The following is an 18,894-nucleotide window of genomic DNA, read 5'->3' on the forward strand; positions in this document are numbered from 1 at the left end:
AAAGTATAATACGTAATGGACGTCGAGGAAGAACAAGGACACCAAACGTGGTGATATTTTGCGACATGTGAAAAGAAGGAAAAAAAAAAAATGTAAAAAGAAAAAAAAAGGCCTACATCAATCACCAGAAGACAACTTCCCCAGTCTGCGGTGCAATTGTGATTCCCAACCCCTACTGTGTCGGAATGTATACTGACAATTCCGAATTTTTACACTGCAGGAGGCATCTTACCACTGCTGTACTGGATGCAAAACAAAAGAATGGATGAAGTTTTTACTTTTTTTTATATCTACGGTAGAAGGTCTTATTCACGTGCAGGAAACTCTGCCCTTCTATAAATAGACAAAGTCACCTATCGACTTCTGCTACATACATGCAGAAATTAAAAGAAAATAGTAGAAAGTAAGCCGTCAACGTTCTCCTTTGGTTCGTAAATATAGCGAGGAGTAGTTATTTCCGGTTCAATAATGACGTATTTCACCAATAAATAGGCCCGTAACTTTTGGTGCATTGTATACAGACAAGTGATTTGCAGGGGCCATAATTATGCCAAAGGTTTTCTTTCCAACAGTGACTTGTGTGTTGGATAAACGAATGTGTGACGTTTTCTTCCAGCTTTGTTTGGCTTATCTCTGTATTCTCCTGCTCCCGACGCGAATAAAAATATAACTTTATAACTGTAAAAACTTGAATTTTTCTTATCGTTTAACGTGTAAATCAATTGCATACTTCCATTATACAAACCACTCCCCGTTCTTGTATGTTTCTAGATGTAATCTGCCAATTGCATCACGTGTGACCCACGCAATCGCTTTGTGGGTGTTAAATGCATGAAATTCAAACCAAATCAACTTTACAGCTGTTCCTTTCGTCAAAAGCTTCTACTAATTACCAGGAAGTTCGAACTTACGTAAGGTGTTATGACGTTTTGCACCCTCGGGTAGTGTCACACAACGTAATTGCGCCTCCTTTTATTAAGAATAATTAATAATTAATAATGATTTAGTGCTAGGAAATACGAAAAACAAGCCATTGTTTACAGAAGCATGAAGTGTCTTTTTGGCAAAGAAGTTTCTTCTGATTTTGTTTGTCGACTGAAGTGGACCTCAGGGATTGAGTTAGAGAGACGTCTTAGTTCTAAGTTAAGACAACAAACCGTTGCAATAAAACACGTCCTGACATATCCACACGACATTTAATTGTAATTACACAGGAATGGGATACATTTAAGGAGACTACATATTGAAAGATTCATGGTGAATGGGGTTGAATGCCAGAATAAGATACACCCACATCTTCCTGAGCAGGAATCTCGTACATCCTGTTTCTGTTTCAAATCGTTTGTTTTAATTTTGTTCAAAGAAATTTCTCTCATTTTCCGCGCCAAAAATATTACAATTTTCTCTTTTATATCAAAAACTTTTACTCAAAATCGGGACTATCGAGAGGGAAAAAATAGTGGTTTTTCCCCTAGGCCCGTCGCAGTTCTTAAGGATGCTCAGAGAGGAGGCAAAAGGCCCCCGAAGGAGTAGGGCCCCTATCCATTTTTTTGTATACTTCCTTTAATTTGCTTTAGGGCCCCCATACGTATTTTGCCCCACACCCCTATTACCCTGTTCTTACTCCTATATTATTAATGTTATTTTTACTAACAGAAAAAATCTTTAGGGCCAATTTTTATTAATAAAGAAACATTCTAGCATTTCGCTTGTTTAAAAATTTTAAAAAATGACTAAAGGGACCAATTCCAGCCGGGGCCTCATATAAACTCTGCTGAAAATTCCCTGGAAAGCAAACTTTCAACTGAAAAAGTTGGCGTTTGAATTAATATAAAGAAAAGTGACTAACGATAGTTTTATATGGGGATGGGTCGTATAAGAAAATTTGATTACTAAAAGAGAACCGGGAAGGGGGGTTTACGACGAGGTTCAAATTTTATTAGCAAAGAGAGAGATGGGCCATTTTACGAACTATTAAATATTATTCAGAATTAGTTGGCACCAAAATCAACACTATTAAAGTCACTCGTTCTACCAAACATCGTTTTTATAACCTTAGAGAACAGTAAAAATTTTTATGGTTAGAGGGGGTAGTCCAATTTTACAGCTGACCATTGGACATGTGACATTTTCAATTACTCTGCTGTGTTTATGACTGGCCATCTGTCATCTCTAGCTGCATGTTACTTTACAAACTTTGCACCGTTATTTACCTAAATAAACATTTATGGTTCCTATTTGACAGATAAATACTCTTTGTTAACTATCGTCTTCTTAAAATAATAATAATCTGTAGCTAGAAATATTAATTTCTTGCTATAAATAGTGTTCGACGAGTGATAAACTCTTGTTTTTCCAGCAAAATTAGAGGATTTTCTTCTAAAAAATCTCTTAAGAAATGCGCACTTTAACTCTATGAAAAAACTGCAAAATTCTCCCATTTGTATATCATAAAAATGGCTAATTTGAAAGTGTAAATTTCTAATTTATCATTAACGAAGCTACCTTGATTGGTTTTAAAATTGTCCATCAACTTCTCGAATTTCTTGAGGAGTGTTTAGATTAGAAACGGATTGCATGAATAGTCTCATTCATATACGAATATGACAAATGAGATGAGACAGTATTAGTGACATTGGTGTTAAAAAATGATGCCGTTCTGGAAACTGCGTAATTCAATCGTGTCGAAATCTCCACTCGGAACTAGAAAAAGCACGTCAGTTTGTCTGCTCGTTAATAAAAAACACACACACACATAACCTTGCGAGGTATTACATATATATATATATATATAGTCGAATGCTATAAATATGTTAATAGTATATTTAAAAATAATATACGAGTCATTCGCGCGCGCACACACACACACACACACACACACACACACACACAAACGAAAAACACTTAAATGATGGTTTTAGTTGTTAAAATCGTTACTAGATGGCGAGAGATGTATTTTAAAGCATCGTTTCAGTCTTCACCGTGACCCTAAAATGACCCATGGCGACAGTCTGCGTATAGGAGGAGTCGATAGAATGGACAAATAAATAAAAAATCTTTTAATTGGCCAACAAAAAAAATGACGAAATCGGAGAGGCAACGTTTCTTGGAAGAACGGAAGCAAGAGTTTTGATCGTGCAAACATTATAGACAGCTACTGATAATGTTTGACCATCGGCTTCTGTCGACCCACGGGACCCTATTGGGTTTCTATAAATAACAAAGATTCTTCTCTCGTATGACGTCTAAATTAAATGAATTTTTTTAATAACCACCCCCTTATTAAGTCGTAAAAATAGAGAGAGAGAGGAACACATCACGATGTAACTGTCGGAGCAAATCATAATGTTTCCTGTACTTTCTTCAATTGATACTACTTAAAGTTGCATTCCTTTCGTGGGTGGGTAATGCACCCCGACATTTATTTTCTAAATTCTTACTTTGGATTACAGGAAATTGTATTATTTGCTGCCAACAAATTCCTGCTGTCTTCTACTCGAAATCCTATTTTTTCACTTTAATTCCACAAAATAAGATGAAACGACAAGCTGTAAACGCCAATTAAACTGTTTAAAAACGATCTTTAGAACCTGTCTAAATGGACAGTTCTCAACTGGGAATATGCCTGGTGTTACGAGTGCACACACGAGGGTACGCTAATGAAAAAGATTGAGCGTAATGTGAAAGCTTACGTAAGAGATCCTTATTAATTACGTCAGCATCATATGCATTTTAGTAAAAAGTGTCTTGACTTAGATTATATTACTTGAATAATTTTAATTTTGGGTTTCATATTTTTAGTGCCTGCATGGAAATTGTTAAAGAAGAAGGATAAGTTCCAAAATTAGAAGTTGGTGGGAGTTGAATGACCAAAACTAATCCTTAAAAAGTCGTACGGGATTATCAAAACTGTCCTTATTAGGTGAAGATACTTGCGAGAAAGACTATAACCCCAATCAGATGACTCTTTTGGTGCCAATCTGACTTCTAGTTTTTTAACAACTGTTCTCTTTATATTGCTTCTCTCCCTTCTGATGTTTATGTTTGCAACTTCTTTTTATTTTTACAGTCGACACTCTACGATAACTACCGAACGAGCTTCATTAAAGTTCGTTTTATAAGGAGTTTTTTTTAAAAGAAATTCCTGAAATAAAAATATCTTTTAGACTAAATATAAAGTCTATATTACCTTTTCTTCCATTCCTTTCTGTAGATAACTTTATATTATTAATATATTTGCTGCTAGTAGTCAGGTGACTAAGAAGATGTAAAATGCTGTAAAAAATTGGATCGATTAGTCCACTTTGGCATTCCACTCGAAGTCAAAATTGGGTCCAGTGGGTGTTAAAGAGAACACAGGGATGCTGTAACCACTTATCTGAAAATATAAGGGCTGACATTGTGGTGTAGTCGAGTACCTCCCCTCGCATGCCTGCACTTAAACAAGACGATCTTAACCACAGACGATAAGAAAAGTTGCGATGACAGGTTACCCATGCCACGTTAGATCTTTTTGACGATGACCACGTGTTTCATGCGACAGCCTCTTGTAAAGACATGGAGCGTGTCAAACTGACTGAAACAGGTGGCATTTAGCCCATTAATATAGATGACACTATCGAGTTTTATCCATTTTCTACGTTGAAATTCAGTAGATTATCGGGAAAAAAACGATGAGAAATTAAGCGATTTTTATGCCAAATTCCTTCGGAATGTCTTAATTTAAAACAGAGTAAACGTTGTATAAATTAAAGACATAAAAAAAAAGCGGTGATTTAAACCGTATGTGACCATTTCTAAGTAGAAAAGATTATAAAGGCTTGTAGTTAGAGTGGCCTACTAGGAAATGTAGGCTAATGGTCCTATTTCTGTAGAGTCCCTCTGGAGATATATTTCTTAACGCCAAACAGTAGCTCAACTCAGTAGATCCGCCTCGAGAGCGGCCATATACAAGGAAGCCGCTCTCTTTCAACATATCTACTGCATATTTCTAATGATGGGTGTCACATGTTTCACCAGATTCCTCTAGAAAAAAAGAGAGAAGGAAAAAAATTTCACATCCTCAGGGGGTAGTCTAGTAGTAAAATATATTCTCATATTTCACTAGTTGGATAGATTTTGGGTGATTTGCTCTCGTTCTCCATCAAGCCAGAAGCGCAGTTTATGTTTCAGGTATTGTTAGAAGAATAGAGCGACGTTACCCATCAATATAGGGGTTATTGTATAAAGTGGCAAGTAAAACCGAGTAGAACTTAGTTTCCTTTTTATCTCCATCCCTAAAGCTTATAAACGATGTAATTTATATATATAAATTTGCAGAAAATGGTACTAACCTCATTAAACTTTATACGGGCACAGGTCCAAAAATTAAGTTTGTCCTTATAAAAAGGTTTATTTTAAAAATAACCTTTGATTAATAACTATAATTTTAGTATTAAATATTAAAGATAATGCTGAAATGTTTAAAAAAAAGAAAAAAAACCTTTAATGTGCGGGTTATAATCAGAAATCTTTTTCTATGGTTTTAAATACAGAAAGTAACTGTACAGTACAATTAATAAGTTTACTTGTATTTAGCAGTAAAGTTAAAAGGTAAATGCAATTCAATAACCAGTTGGTCTGGTCGAAGCTCGCAAATTACTAGATCACGCTTGACACAATGACACAGGAGACGTGACACAAGGACAAAGGACCAACGAGTAACCATTAGTGAAAGGCAGACGTGTGCCATACACAACGAAAATTTATAGTCCAGTGATAATGTTTGTAGTTTTGGCGCCATCAGAAAATCATGGCATTCTTATCACGTATGTCACTGGTCAGTCAGAATGCACCAAAGGCTGTGTGGGTGGCCATCCCCTATCTATGCATTGGGCGTCCCTAGGTATATAAAATTTCAAGCATGCAAAGCCACCTGCATCCTGCGATTGGTATCTCTCTTATATCTTTTTTTTTCTAATAACTGCAAAAACAACCTGAAACTTATGATCCAATCGAAATATTTACCCGTTAAAACGATTAAATTATTATTATTACGATTATTCATTAATTTTGATAATTATTATTATTTTTATTTGGGTATTTATTTCTTTATTAGAATGGAAAAAGCTGGTGTAAAAATAGATGTAATTGTCTTAAATGCTATACATTATCTATTCGAGGGCCTAGTTTTAACTCGTGTCTTATTCCATTGTTGATACGATTTAAATTAGAAGAATTCTCTCAACGTTGGAAACATTAATTCAAATAATTGTGATAGATTATTCAATGCAGATAAGATATATCACCCCCTTTGAGGAAAAAGTTGAAATTGCTATTCTTTCTTAGAAGTGTGAATGAGTAGGATATACATCACAGCATCAAATCATGTTGTGCTACATACGTCATTATTATATTGTATATCACGTTTTTCTTGTCAGAATGTATTTAATCTCATCATAAAGTCTATCTTACATTCCTGGTATACGTATAGGTGCATGCTATCTTACATGCACACGTAAACTTGTATCAATAGATCGGTGTAGAGTAACGGTACCGAAAGTTTTAATTGAATGTTAAAATTACTCAATTGTAATTTTAATAATTATTAACAGTAGTAAGAAAGAGCCCGTGAGTCTTAAGTATGATCAATTGACAGCTAGGATGGAAAAAAAGAATTGCAAAACAAAAGAATGGTGGCAGTGGTATACACGTTAGAGTTAAGCCACGTCATACGCCTAGTCACGAGTCTCCATAAGATCTCCACCCGATTATTATGAGATCAGATGATCCTGCCTCTAATAGTTGGGTTGTTGTGATTAGACTTAGCGACACATCACCTCCAGCGACCCAAATTATAAAGCGCAGCCCTTAGGATAAATATAGGGAAACTTGGCCCGCTTTGATTGGACGGTTACGAGCATGCGCTCTAAAGTTACAAAAGGTGGTAGTATACGTCAGTGTCCACTATTGATAAATACTTCCCTGTAGGGGTGGGTAGAACCGGGCCCCTAATGATAGGGCACGCTCAGACCGCCCCTAGTATGTCTCTTATCCCCTTACTTGTATACTCTCGGGTTTTGATTCTACTTCGACATGTGTTACAATATGGACATCTGCCCTTTGGGGACGTGGACAGTACTCTATGAGAAAGTATAGCCGTGTAAAATGACTTTTTCTCTCTTCGGTTCTTCATTCTCGTCGCCAAGAATCTTCGAAAAAACCTCTTTTGAAAATAGATTATCTCCCCTTTATTCACCCTGACGAGAACTAATTTTGCTAGGAAATTTATGATCAATTTTCTGCGAAATACATAAAATTGCGCAAGAACTATTTTTATTCAAACTATTCAGTCTATCATTTTAAAATTGATGGCATGTTTCGTGACGGAGACAAAAATAGAAGTGAATCATCATTGCACAGTGTGACCTACCTGACAGTTATTAAAAATATCTGTATTCGGTAATCTCGGCCTATTGATAAGAGCCCATTAAAGTGAGTGACTGGTGACACGTGTCCAATGACAGGTGTAACACAGGAGGATGACAGAACATTGGACATTATGTATTGTTGTGTTGATTCGGCCACACCCTCCCCAACGATAAAATTCCAATCTCGGTGTCATTCTATTGGTTTTCGGCTATAGTAATTTGACCAATCGCATGTCTACATTCGAGACAACGCCCAGAAACATGACAACCCTGTGAACAAACACGTGCATTGACCCAACTGCGGGAAATTTTTTTACTCGTTTTTGTCTTAAAAATGCGGTCCTATTACCAATTCCACCTTCGATTTAAACGCATTCGTCCAATCTGTTCTTAATTCACGTGAAATAAATGAATAATTTTATTATAACTCAATGAATTTCCGTCGTATCCGTAAGAGGGGGGCCTTAACCGAGTGTGCCCATTCATGAATGAATCGGAGTGAACGTGTGTAATGACAAACAATTATTAAAATTAGCGACTCTAGAAACATGTCTGCACGAAGTTGTATTGTCCACGCCACATCAGACAAGAAGCCAAGTGTTGGGGAGAATGCTGGCACGTGCGTCGACATTCCTCTTGAATGGGCCATATCAAGTGAATCATCCGGGCCACAACCTCTTCGGGTCACGACCTTTTCAGCTTTCACCTTCCCGCCATGTGATAATAAAAGAAAAAGTTCACTGGACTGCTTGGATCCGGGTTCAACTCACCGGAAATGTCTTCGTTTGTTCGACTAAATGTTTTTAAGTTCGCTTTCTTCCCCCCTCCTCTCATACTCCGTCTTCTTGCATGCACGAAAAAATGAAAGTTCTTGGCTTACCTAATAATTATACTTTCTTTTTTTTTAAATCTACTGTTGACACAAAATTACTCAACTTGTTTACTATTAAAGCTTACTTCAATAACTATAATTTAAAAATTATTATAATCGTAATAAACATGTTTAGAACCCATTGGAAATTTACTTTTTTACTTTAATCTATTATATATATTTTTATCTGATTAAGCTGATTCTTTCATAATTTACATTAAATATTTTTTAAATAATTTCGTCTAATGCTAAGGCATGTTCGTATCGACCCGAAGCAGGAATTGCCTTATAACACTGGCCGTGAAAGAATTCTTTATTTAATAAAATAGAAAAAAAAAACAATTATCCGCAGTAAGGAGTGTCACCAAAAAAATATATAAGATTTATCATTCTTTAAAGTAGACGACAGTTAACCAGCAGGTGACAATTTTTTACGCCGACACCCTCAATCATCGACTTTGTCACTTGTTCTACCACGTGACAGCCCTTCCTTCCTCCTGTTTGTCATCAGAGAATTGGGCCTACCACATCTCCGGAAGCAAAGAAGCGGTGCCTTTCAAGACAGCAGATGTCTAATTGGTTTTTTTTCTCCGAGTTCCAACAGAACCTACATTAATTCTACATTAAAATAAAATAAAAAAAACAAGAGAAAACGGGGGAGAGCGCGCCGATCACGTGGTGGATAAGACCATCAACTCCCCCTTTCAGCCAGCCAGATTTTTGCCACATTGACCTTTCGCTGATGGTAAATTTGGCTCGCAGCCAACGCGTGGACCCTCAACTGCTCGCACGCGTCTAATGTCATTTTGGCACTTGTCTGGACCACTTTGGGAGGCGAGCTAATTCGATGAATTTGATAAATGCCTTACGGTTGCAATGAAAGTAACCATTCGTCAGCTTACAGACTAAAAATCGTGGACCAGAAACATTATATATCAGTTATATTTAGCCTCATATTTTAGTTTGTGTAGTAAAAATATAAGTGACGAGTGTATTAATATTATAAAAACGTACTACAATAAATGCACCATATCCTGTGTTTATTGACAGGGCATAAAAATGCACTCGGTAATTTGTACAAGTAATGTAACGTCAGCATAAAGTACAGTTTATCGTACAAGTTTAAGCAAGGGGAGGGAGGAAATGATATCACCGGTTGAATGACTAAATTAAAAACACATTATTATTTTTTTTAAATTAAAGCAAATAAATATTTAATTTCTTAATTAATAATTTTGAAAGTGGTATATTTAGATAAGGATAAAATTAAAATATAACATCACACCATCGTCGAAATTCACAATCTTTTTTTTTCCATGACGAAGAATAAATTACTTGAATAACAGAAATTTCCGAAGATAAAGCACACCTTTTATATATATATACACGTATATATATAAGTGTGTATATTTATATATATATATTTAATTAAACACCGTGCCAATAATTATATTTTAACATNCATGAGCTTTTAAATACTTGTACACATGAAACCAATCATTTGCAAAGAGGTTTTCTTGATTAAAATCAATGAAAACCACAAGAGATTTCTGTAAACATCCGACAAAATTGATAATCCTTTATATCCCGTTTATTAAATAAAGTGAACTTTACATTAACTACATAGAACTGTACACCTTTTATTTATTTATTTTTCTTTTTCTACGAATTTATAGATAAGTCTATAGAAGAATCTGTACAGAATCTAGACAGGAACCTGAAGAACAACGTCTGAACTTCATTATGAGGAAGCTTGTTCTTAGCCGATACGTCCAAGTTTTTGGCACAATATGACAGAAAAAATGCTCTAAATTTATCAATTTTCTGCTTAAATTTTTAGATTTGTAAGCCGATTTACTTACAGAATTACAGAGAAGCCATAATTAAAGAATCTATTTTGCGCGTAGCCTATTCAGAAAATATTAAGTTACATATACACAACAATCTAAATTTTATTTTATTTATTTATTTTTTTTAATATAAATAAAATATATTTATGCCTGTATTTAGGCTAATGAAATTTTTAGAATTTTCCGGATTAATTTCATATTTCTAAACATCCGAACGGAAAGAATTTGAGAGAAGCACAAAGGAAGAAAGTTCAATTCTCCACATCCACTATCTCTTGGTGTTCCGAGACGTGATAATCGCAACCTTCTATATCTACATTTGCAGATGGCGATAGTGGGCTACCTGTGGGTGACATTTCTGGTATTCCTAAGTGGGTGGAAGTATGTCGTCTTAAATCACAATTTCTTCGAAACACTTTACCACAGGAAGGACAGTTATAAGGTTTGATGTCCGTGTGGGTCAGGAGGTGGGTTTTGAGGTTGCTCCTTTGGTTAAAGCTTCTCCCGCAAGTAGGACACTTATGTGGGGAGTCTTCCATGTGAAGGATCCTGTGGACAGCTAAAGTACGAGACTGACAGAAACCTTTACCGCAGTCGTTACATTTGAAAGGCTTTTCTTTCGAGTGGATGTATCTGAAATGGAAACGTTACTTTTAATAAATTTATACAAGTTACATATTTATTATCATATAAAAAAAAATAGGCCTATAATAATATATATCCAATAATATAGTAGTCCTTTTCGGAGGCCTTCTGATTTATTAGAAATAACAGTAATCGGCGGGGCCTCGCAAATGGAAAGTGCACTAGATGCAACCTCCATTTGTGCCGCGACCCCCATCTTAAAGGCACGAAAAACGAAATAAAATTTGAAAATATATGGTAACAGGATATAATTATTAGTAAAAAATAAATTTACATATTTAATTTATTTATTTTTGTCTCGATGTGAGTAAAAGAGTACACCTTTGGCTCTCTTGTTGCTAGGCCTTCTACTACATGGCTTTATTAATAAACTATTAAATAGAATATATAAACTAGTTATAATTAGGCTACTTTCTATATAATTATTATAATATTTTCTAATAATTAAAATAAGAACTTTTAATTATATTATTGGTTTAAAATTTAGGCCTGTAAGAAATAATTTTAAGCGATTTAAATTTATCCGGAATCAAATAAAAATTGCAAAAAGAAGGTATAAAAAATATCATCTTTTATGAAAACAATCGTTGTAGCGGCCTTCATTATGAATTAACATAACTATTATTTCTTTCTTATAAAAGAAAAAGGACGTCTTGTAGAGTTCCACCTACAGAGACAACTTTGGGCCCCTTTCTCTGATAAGCCCCTTAGTCTGATCATTACATTCTCTCGATTGATCGATTGCCGGGATCAACTCTAAACTTAACCCAGGAGATCATGAAATCTTAAAAAATAATTTCACAGAAAAAGATTTAAATGGAAGATAACACTAGAAAACCCAATAATAGACCCAAGGCCTATTGGGTTTTACAGTTCTTTTCTAAAGGCATTAAACAGTATGATTTTTTAAAAAGTAGTGTTTAATATTGATAAACCTTAACACAACTCGGGATAGAGAAGATTATTATGTAAACTTCTGTATTGCTCCTATTCGAAGTGATGGATTTAGAGGGGTGAGCAAAGCGAAGCTGCAACCCCTTTCCCGAGTAAAGCCGGGAAGTAAAAAATTTTGTAAGGCATATTGCTTCCTTTCTGCACCCTAGTCTAAAGATTTCTGAATCCGCTATTGCCTATTCGATGCATGGATGATGTTACGTGCATGAAAATTATCTCACCTCTGAACGAGATAAAGATATATTGAACCTGTGTAGAACGAAGCTGTACTTGGTTGTGAATTTTTAAACAGAAACGAACGATTGCATGGTAGGAGTTCTCTTTATTCGCCAGGGTCGGAATGGATGTCACGACAGAAGAGAGCGTGTCCCGTGACACAACGCATCAACAATCACACATCTTAAGAGATAAAAATCTCCACTTTGATTTATTTATTAACCTCTCCTTGGCACTAAGAGGTAGGAAAGAAACATCCGCATACCTTCGTCTACAATATTGCTTATGCACAAACGATATAAAACCCTTAATTCTAATCATAATTTAAGAGTTTTAAGCCATTCAGAATTAAGAGTTTACATCAACAAGAAATCTGATATTTAATTGCATTAACCTTTAACCTCGTATATATATTAAACTGGTTTACTGTCTACGGTTACGCCAAATTGAATTTTAATTACGTGTGATACTTATTCGCATATGGACAAAATAAACATCTCGCTGTGCCAAAGATAAAAGTTAATTTTATTTTTAAACTTGGATTTAAAAAAGAAATAAATAAAGCAATTTAAATAAACTGTCTTTCATAATTGTTTTTTTTTATTATAGAAGTCCCTAATTATAGATGAAGTTATCGCAGATAGATTTACTTGCGATAAATCGCCGCTATGTAGAGGTCTTAATAACAGGTTCTATGAGAACTGGGCCTAATGATAGGATCAATTTTTTAATAGCAGTAGATCCTATTGAAACATTTAATGTCGATGATAAGGTTGTAAATAAGTAAATTGAATGACTATTATATAAAATTCGAACAATAAAACCTTACAAACACGATTAATTTCTTGAGTTAGATTGGCATTATTGTTAAAGATCGTAAGAAAATAAAGCCAAAATTTAAATTTTATGGAATAAAGCAACGTAACAGGTGATATGTCAAGAGGGAGGACTTTCTATGGATAACTTGCTCCTATTTATATATTATATACGTGAAGAAAACCCAGAAAATACGCGGCCATCCCCGTTGGTCAGGAACGAAACCACGACCCGTATGTTTTCGGCCACTGGTGGACCCTAAAATTTAAGCCCTTTTATTCTAATTTAAGCTTTCAGAATATAAGAAAAGTAAACATTTCTTCGATCTGCTAATAATTATCTGATATATTAACCGTTGAATGTTGCAAACTGATGTGGGGTCGTGATCTTAAGAGGTCTGAAAAGTATGGCTTAACAAGTTTGTAATGTTAAAAAATGTAATGTGATTTAAAAAAACGAGGAAAAAATTGTTGGATTTTTTCCTTGCTTTAAAATATGCCTTTGTTTTTTATACTAAAAAGCAGCAGCCAGTGAGTCTTCAAAACCAGACTCTCAGGAATTTCGGAGTAAACCAAAAAAGGAATAACGTTTCAAATACTTAAAGAGTAGGCTACGTTCTAGATCTCATTTTACTTAAGTTATGATTTATAATCTAAATTTTTAAAGCTAGAGAATCAGCGGGATCTTCAGACTAAAGGCAAGTCTCTGTAAGTTGATAATATTCAGTAAGTAATATAACTTTGTAGATAATATAGTTATATTTTTTAATTAAAACTAATAATATAAAGAAGCGGCGTTTTCAATGTAATTTTAAGTAAAGAAATCGACTTACTTGTGATCTCTGAGATGATCCTGTCGCCTGAAAGCTTTATGACATATTTCGCATGTATAAGGTCGTTCGTCGGTGTGGGTCCTTTCGTGGATTAACAGATTGTACGATTTGGTAAACCTGCGTTGGCAATATTTGCAGATGAACTCCTTCTTTGGTCTGGAAGAACCTCTTCCTCGTCCTACTTTTCTTTCGAAGAAATCGGAGCCGATGCTGACAGCACCGAGTGCAAAGTAAGAGGGTACAAATGGAAAAGCGTGACTGGTTATGACCGCCGATGATCCCTTATTGCCACTCGATTTATCGGGTGGAGAATCGTCTTGCGTGGTAGCCGATTCGGCTAATCGAGAAAAATCGAATTTGGATTTCTTCTGCAGCTCTTCGGTTTTAGCCAAACCGTTCGGTCGTGTTGAATTCTTATCGTATTCGTGTTTGGAGGGGCAAGAAGTTGGAGCGTGTCCGGTCCAAGAGAGGTGGTAAGATGTGGCAAATTGGTGACCACATGCGGGTAGTAATGGTAATGGTGTCAGTGGAAAATGCGGACGGGCGTATGGTAGTTGCGGTAGGGTATGCATGCCTGCTGGGTGTAAGAACAGAGGTGGAAGTGTGGAACTGGTGGCCGTGTGCTGGGCTTTCTTTATCAAGCCGCCGCTAGCGGACGTCTCTGTGGGTGCCACTCCTTCTGTTCTATCTTCTGTTATTTTCGAGCTCTGTCCCTTGTCTCTTCCTACATCTGCTGAAGAGAAATTAAGATTTGGTCAACGGACAACAACTCTCTTTCAACTCCTCCTACTTTGATCTTAACTAAGTGACGTCATCCCCACCTGTTAAAGTTTCCCATTTTAAAAAGAAGTGAACCGCCACCTGCCACCATAAATCAGAACCGTCATGATTAGAATTTTTTTCTATTCTCCTCCCCCGCTCAACCCATTAAAGAGAACAAAACAATAGCGTGTTTGGTTTAGACCTCTATTTTCTAGCTCGTGCCACACAATGTCGCAACAACCACCAACTAGATCACATGATCTCCTTTTTTTTTTTAATTATAAAATCAATTAACTGGTTGGAAGCCATATTGTTGAAAAATTATCTGAGTGGCGCCATCTCGTTTTGATCTTTCAAACTAATTACTATAAGAGTTTATTCTTTTAATATAACCTCAAAATTTGAATGTGCAATTGCTTTTCGACTAAATGTAGTAAACGGAAAATATTCCAAGTGAGATAATGAGCTTCACTTAAGCTAATGGGCAAGGAAGAAGTAAAACCTGAATAGAACTAGAAGCCTGTTAAAGATGATTTGTGGGCATACAATAAACTTACACTTAAAGCAATGCTCAGATAGGGGTTCGCACCTGGAAAAGCCATAAAATTCGAACAGAAATTGTTCGTATCTTCAAATGCAATTGTGTAAACCTATTATAAAACGTATATTTAATTTATAGTATATACAAGAAGAGATCCTGCCCACGTTTCAAAATAAAGGTACCCCTGCGAAGATACACTTTCACACTAAATTGCAGCGGTTTCTCGCAAAGGACGGGAGCTTTATCGGCTTAAAAGTCGTTGTAAAAGTCACAATAAATAAATACAAATCTAATTAGAAGCAAAAATCTGTCATTCCATTAACGCTAAGTTAAAACCATCCTATTAATCATGTTCGCCCACACCCAACATTATATGTCATAGGAAGAGAACGACAAAGACAATGTCAACGCCCAACATTAAAACTCGGCAGCCAGATCAATTCACTCAGCCAAAAATGCTATTGTCGATAACGATAATTTGAATAGATGTACTCCACAAATCTGTGCTATTATCTAATAATGCTAATGAGCTCAGTCATGGTAATCATTATGCAAACTGCAGATAGGTAATTTCATCTTTACTTTTGCCTTAGGTTTTTGTAGCTGCTGGTGTAATTCTTTGAAAATGACAGTTATTTTGTAAGTGGTTAAAGAGAATATTGCTAATGATTGATGTACATCAGTCGGTAAAGGACAGAAACCGTGAAGAGTACCAATGTAAACCACATCCGTTTTGTGAATTATAAACATTGGTATCGAATTTACGTCCCTGAAGTAATGAAGCCCGATGACAAATGAATCTTAAACATCACTCTGAACAATTTTCGGTTATTTTACACCAGCAAAATAAGGAAATCTTCTGTTTCTTTTGCTTCTATTCTCATACCATACAAGTGATCCGACGGCATTAACCTAGGCTAAAAGGGCAAATTACCCAAAATTGGTTTCATTAATTGATCTGTAACTTGCGAATTACAATGATTAATGGATAACGCATTTGACTTCATTACTGTAGTAGGCCTATACATAATTAACTTTCACTTTTTTTTAAATTTCATCTTCTCTATCAATTACTAAGCTAGAAAATCTTAACATTATAAAAAAAAAATAAAATTTAAATGCGTGTACAGTACATATATTGCAGACTTCGTAGTACAAGTTTAATTTTTTTTTAAAGAATAGCTTACCTTAGACGAATTATATATATTATAAATTAGTTTCAAATTACCGAAAAATACTAATAAAAAAAAGTTAAAATTCGTTCGAAAAGAAGCGATAAAGATTAGAAAAATGACAAATTATAAACAGGAAACACAAAAAAATCGTTAGACACGTGCTATACATGCGCCTTTTTTTTTGTAATTAGAAGATCGCTTTACTCCAACCACATGTTCAGTTAAATCCGTTCTGTTTATCTTCAATGGCGTCTATAGCATGAAACAATTAAAATAAAGCCTAAGATATTACACAGAAAGAGGGAAGAGATAATACACACGCGTGAAACTCGATTCACTTCTCGTCACTCAATAAGAAAAAGAATCTTTAAAGGAAATACGCTTATTTAGACGATTTTCTACATTTAATTTGTTATCCATACTGGCTTACTTTATTTCCAATTAGTGTAAACGTCGTTCTTAGCTAGCGGTGATCATCAAAGTGTAGCTAGGACCCGACTAGAGCTGTTACTAACTCCTAGTAAATGGTCACCAAAAATAAACAGAGTTACACGCTTAACGTACACAAAACGACATTTCTGAGTGAGACGAATGGAGTTTCGTTTGCCACATTTATATCCCCATGTTAGGTCATCCACTAAGCTTGTTTCTACACTCCGATAAACCAAGATAACTATTTATATTCGAGTACAACCCCCTCAAAAGAAAAAATAATAATAATAATAATTTCTTAAGCATCCATTATTGTATATAATTTCCAACTAGTAAGAGGAAGATCTAAAAATAGTTATTAATGTGTTAAAAAAAAAATTATATTAGGTAAACATCTACAGTTACTTTTTAATTCATCCTTCATCCTTCTCGCGCCATCTATTAGTGACATTAACAACTATCAGATAGAGCATGATACCTATTAAACGAATCTATATGTAATTTTGAATAATAAGATTTATCTTCCACGTTTAATGTAATCGTACCGACGAGTTGTATTGGTAAATAGCTTAAAGTCAAAAGGGTGATCTAACAGATAGTGTTGTATGTATAATTAAGGAAGGTTTTACGCCCTGCAACTCTTCCTCCACCTAACCGGTTTTACCCTAATTGGAAGTGACAAATGTAGTCAAATTGGTACTTTCGGCTTCTGTTTTCTTAAGGCTATAAACAATATTTCTGTTATTGAGTGATTTTAAGCTTTAAAAATGAGAAAAAAATACAAGAAACCACGCTGCATAAAATGCTCCTTTACAACTGCCAGACTGTAAAAGTTACGGACGGGGGTTGGATTATTTTAAATACGTGTTAAAGATATAAGCCTACTTAGTTTCTTTTTTAAATATGTTACAGGACTTTTTAATTTAATAATAAGTGTGGAGTTAACTCATTTGTCTTCCTTAATCTTGGGGGTGGAGAAGTAGATGTGGATAAATAATTAAGTATCTAGGTCTACAAACGGAACATAGTAAATGCGATTAGCCATTAACAACTCCCAATTCAAGGTTTACGCCCACATCAGTCCTTATTACATTTACCTTTAGCTAGGTAACAGAGAGGGGGAAAAACAATCCGTACTATTGTTGGAGATAAACATGTGGTATGAACACATAGGTTAATGAAACATCAACCTTCAAACCCGGATCTTATCCACGATTAGTGTTTCAAGTCGTGTACTTTCATTACATGACATTCAGACCTTCAGAAGCTGCGCTACCTGTTCTGAAAGTTGGCCAGACTACTGAGCAATAAGGAAATTTGTGGACGAAAAACACTCGGATTATACAGTCAAAAGATCACGTAAATACTTAGTCGTTCGTTCGTATGTCGGGTTCTTGCCGGCTTCTCAATTATCCGTGCCTAACAGCTGAATCCATGCTGTAAATTATTGTTAAAAGCCGGTTATCCGTAGAACGGGAATTTAAATAATCGACGATAGATGTCGCCAGCATGCCCGGATAATCGAGTTGGTAAAGCCGAGAGTGAAAAATAATCTTTCGTACGGAACTCGTCAACGAAAATCTGTCAAAACTCAATATAGTACTGTACAGTACCTTCTTTTCCTTTTTAATTTAGACAATGACAGAAAGTACAATTATATAGAGGGCAAAAACGTCTCCACCTGAACGGGTTAAAGGTCAAATGTTAGAGAGGGTGGCTGAGATTAATGAAGAACGAACGGCGGGGTGCAAGGCCCAACCCGACCGTGACAGGCATAGACAGGCTGTGTCGCCAAGCAGGCCTCTGACGTGAACTTGATGGATGACAGGATGGTAGTGTGCGGTCAAACGTCCAATTAGCTGTGTTAGTGCTCGGTTCTGGCGTTGGTAACAGCGAAAGATCATGATTTTATGGTTCCTCCTTTAAGAACCACTCATTTTTAATGCCTCTCCAAACTTGAATTAGTGGGGAATATCCTTAATCGATATTTCATATCTGATCGAACTTGCTACAAATAGAAAATGAATAGTAGAAAATATATCACTTAAATTTAAATTAGGACATTTATAAGGCCTTCTGTCGTAAGAACAATGAGATTCTACTGAACAATTCGCTTACGTTTGGGTTCGAGTAATTACTCAATAAAAGATAATTTAATTAAACAATAAATTCTAAACAATTGTATAGCCCTACTCACTGTCGAAATTTCTAGCAGAAACACCAAACATTCGATTTATCATCCTACTTTAACAATTATAAAAGTTATCGTGATAATTCTATTTATAATTTTACGAAAAATCATATAAAATTTTACAAATAATAGGCTAAATTCGTCGTTTTTTCATAGAATTTTTAAATATAATATCCTATATAAATCCATTTATGTTTCAA

General features: G+C 35.2%; 1 protein-coding gene across 1 annotated transcript in view; it reads right to left on the reverse strand.

The window, feature by feature from the left end:
• Nucleotides 1-9,914: 9,914 nt before the first annotated feature.
• Nucleotides 9,915-18,894, reverse strand: part of LOC111619027 (zinc finger protein 239-like) — a 34,991-nt gene continuing 26,011 nt past the window's right edge. The window contains exons 3-5 of the mRNA XM_023360666.1: nt 14,415-14,454; nt 13,594-14,326; nt 9,915-10,763 (exon numbers count right to left, since the gene is read on the reverse strand). Coding sequence (XP_023216434.1) covers nt 10,382-10,763; nt 13,594-14,326; nt 14,415-14,454 — 1,155 coding nt within the window. The 3' untranslated portion in view covers nt 9,915-10,381. The remainder of the gene's footprint in view (nt 10,764-13,593; nt 14,327-14,414; nt 14,455-18,894) is intronic.

This window comes from Centruroides sculpturatus, unplaced genomic scaffold (assembly GCF_000671375.1).
Source record: "Centruroides sculpturatus isolate CEXI.00-Female unplaced genomic scaffold, Cexi_2.0 scaffold38, whole genome shotgun sequence".
Classification (NCBI taxonomy): Eukaryota; Metazoa; Arthropoda; class Arachnida; order Scorpiones; family Buthidae; genus Centruroides; species Centruroides sculpturatus.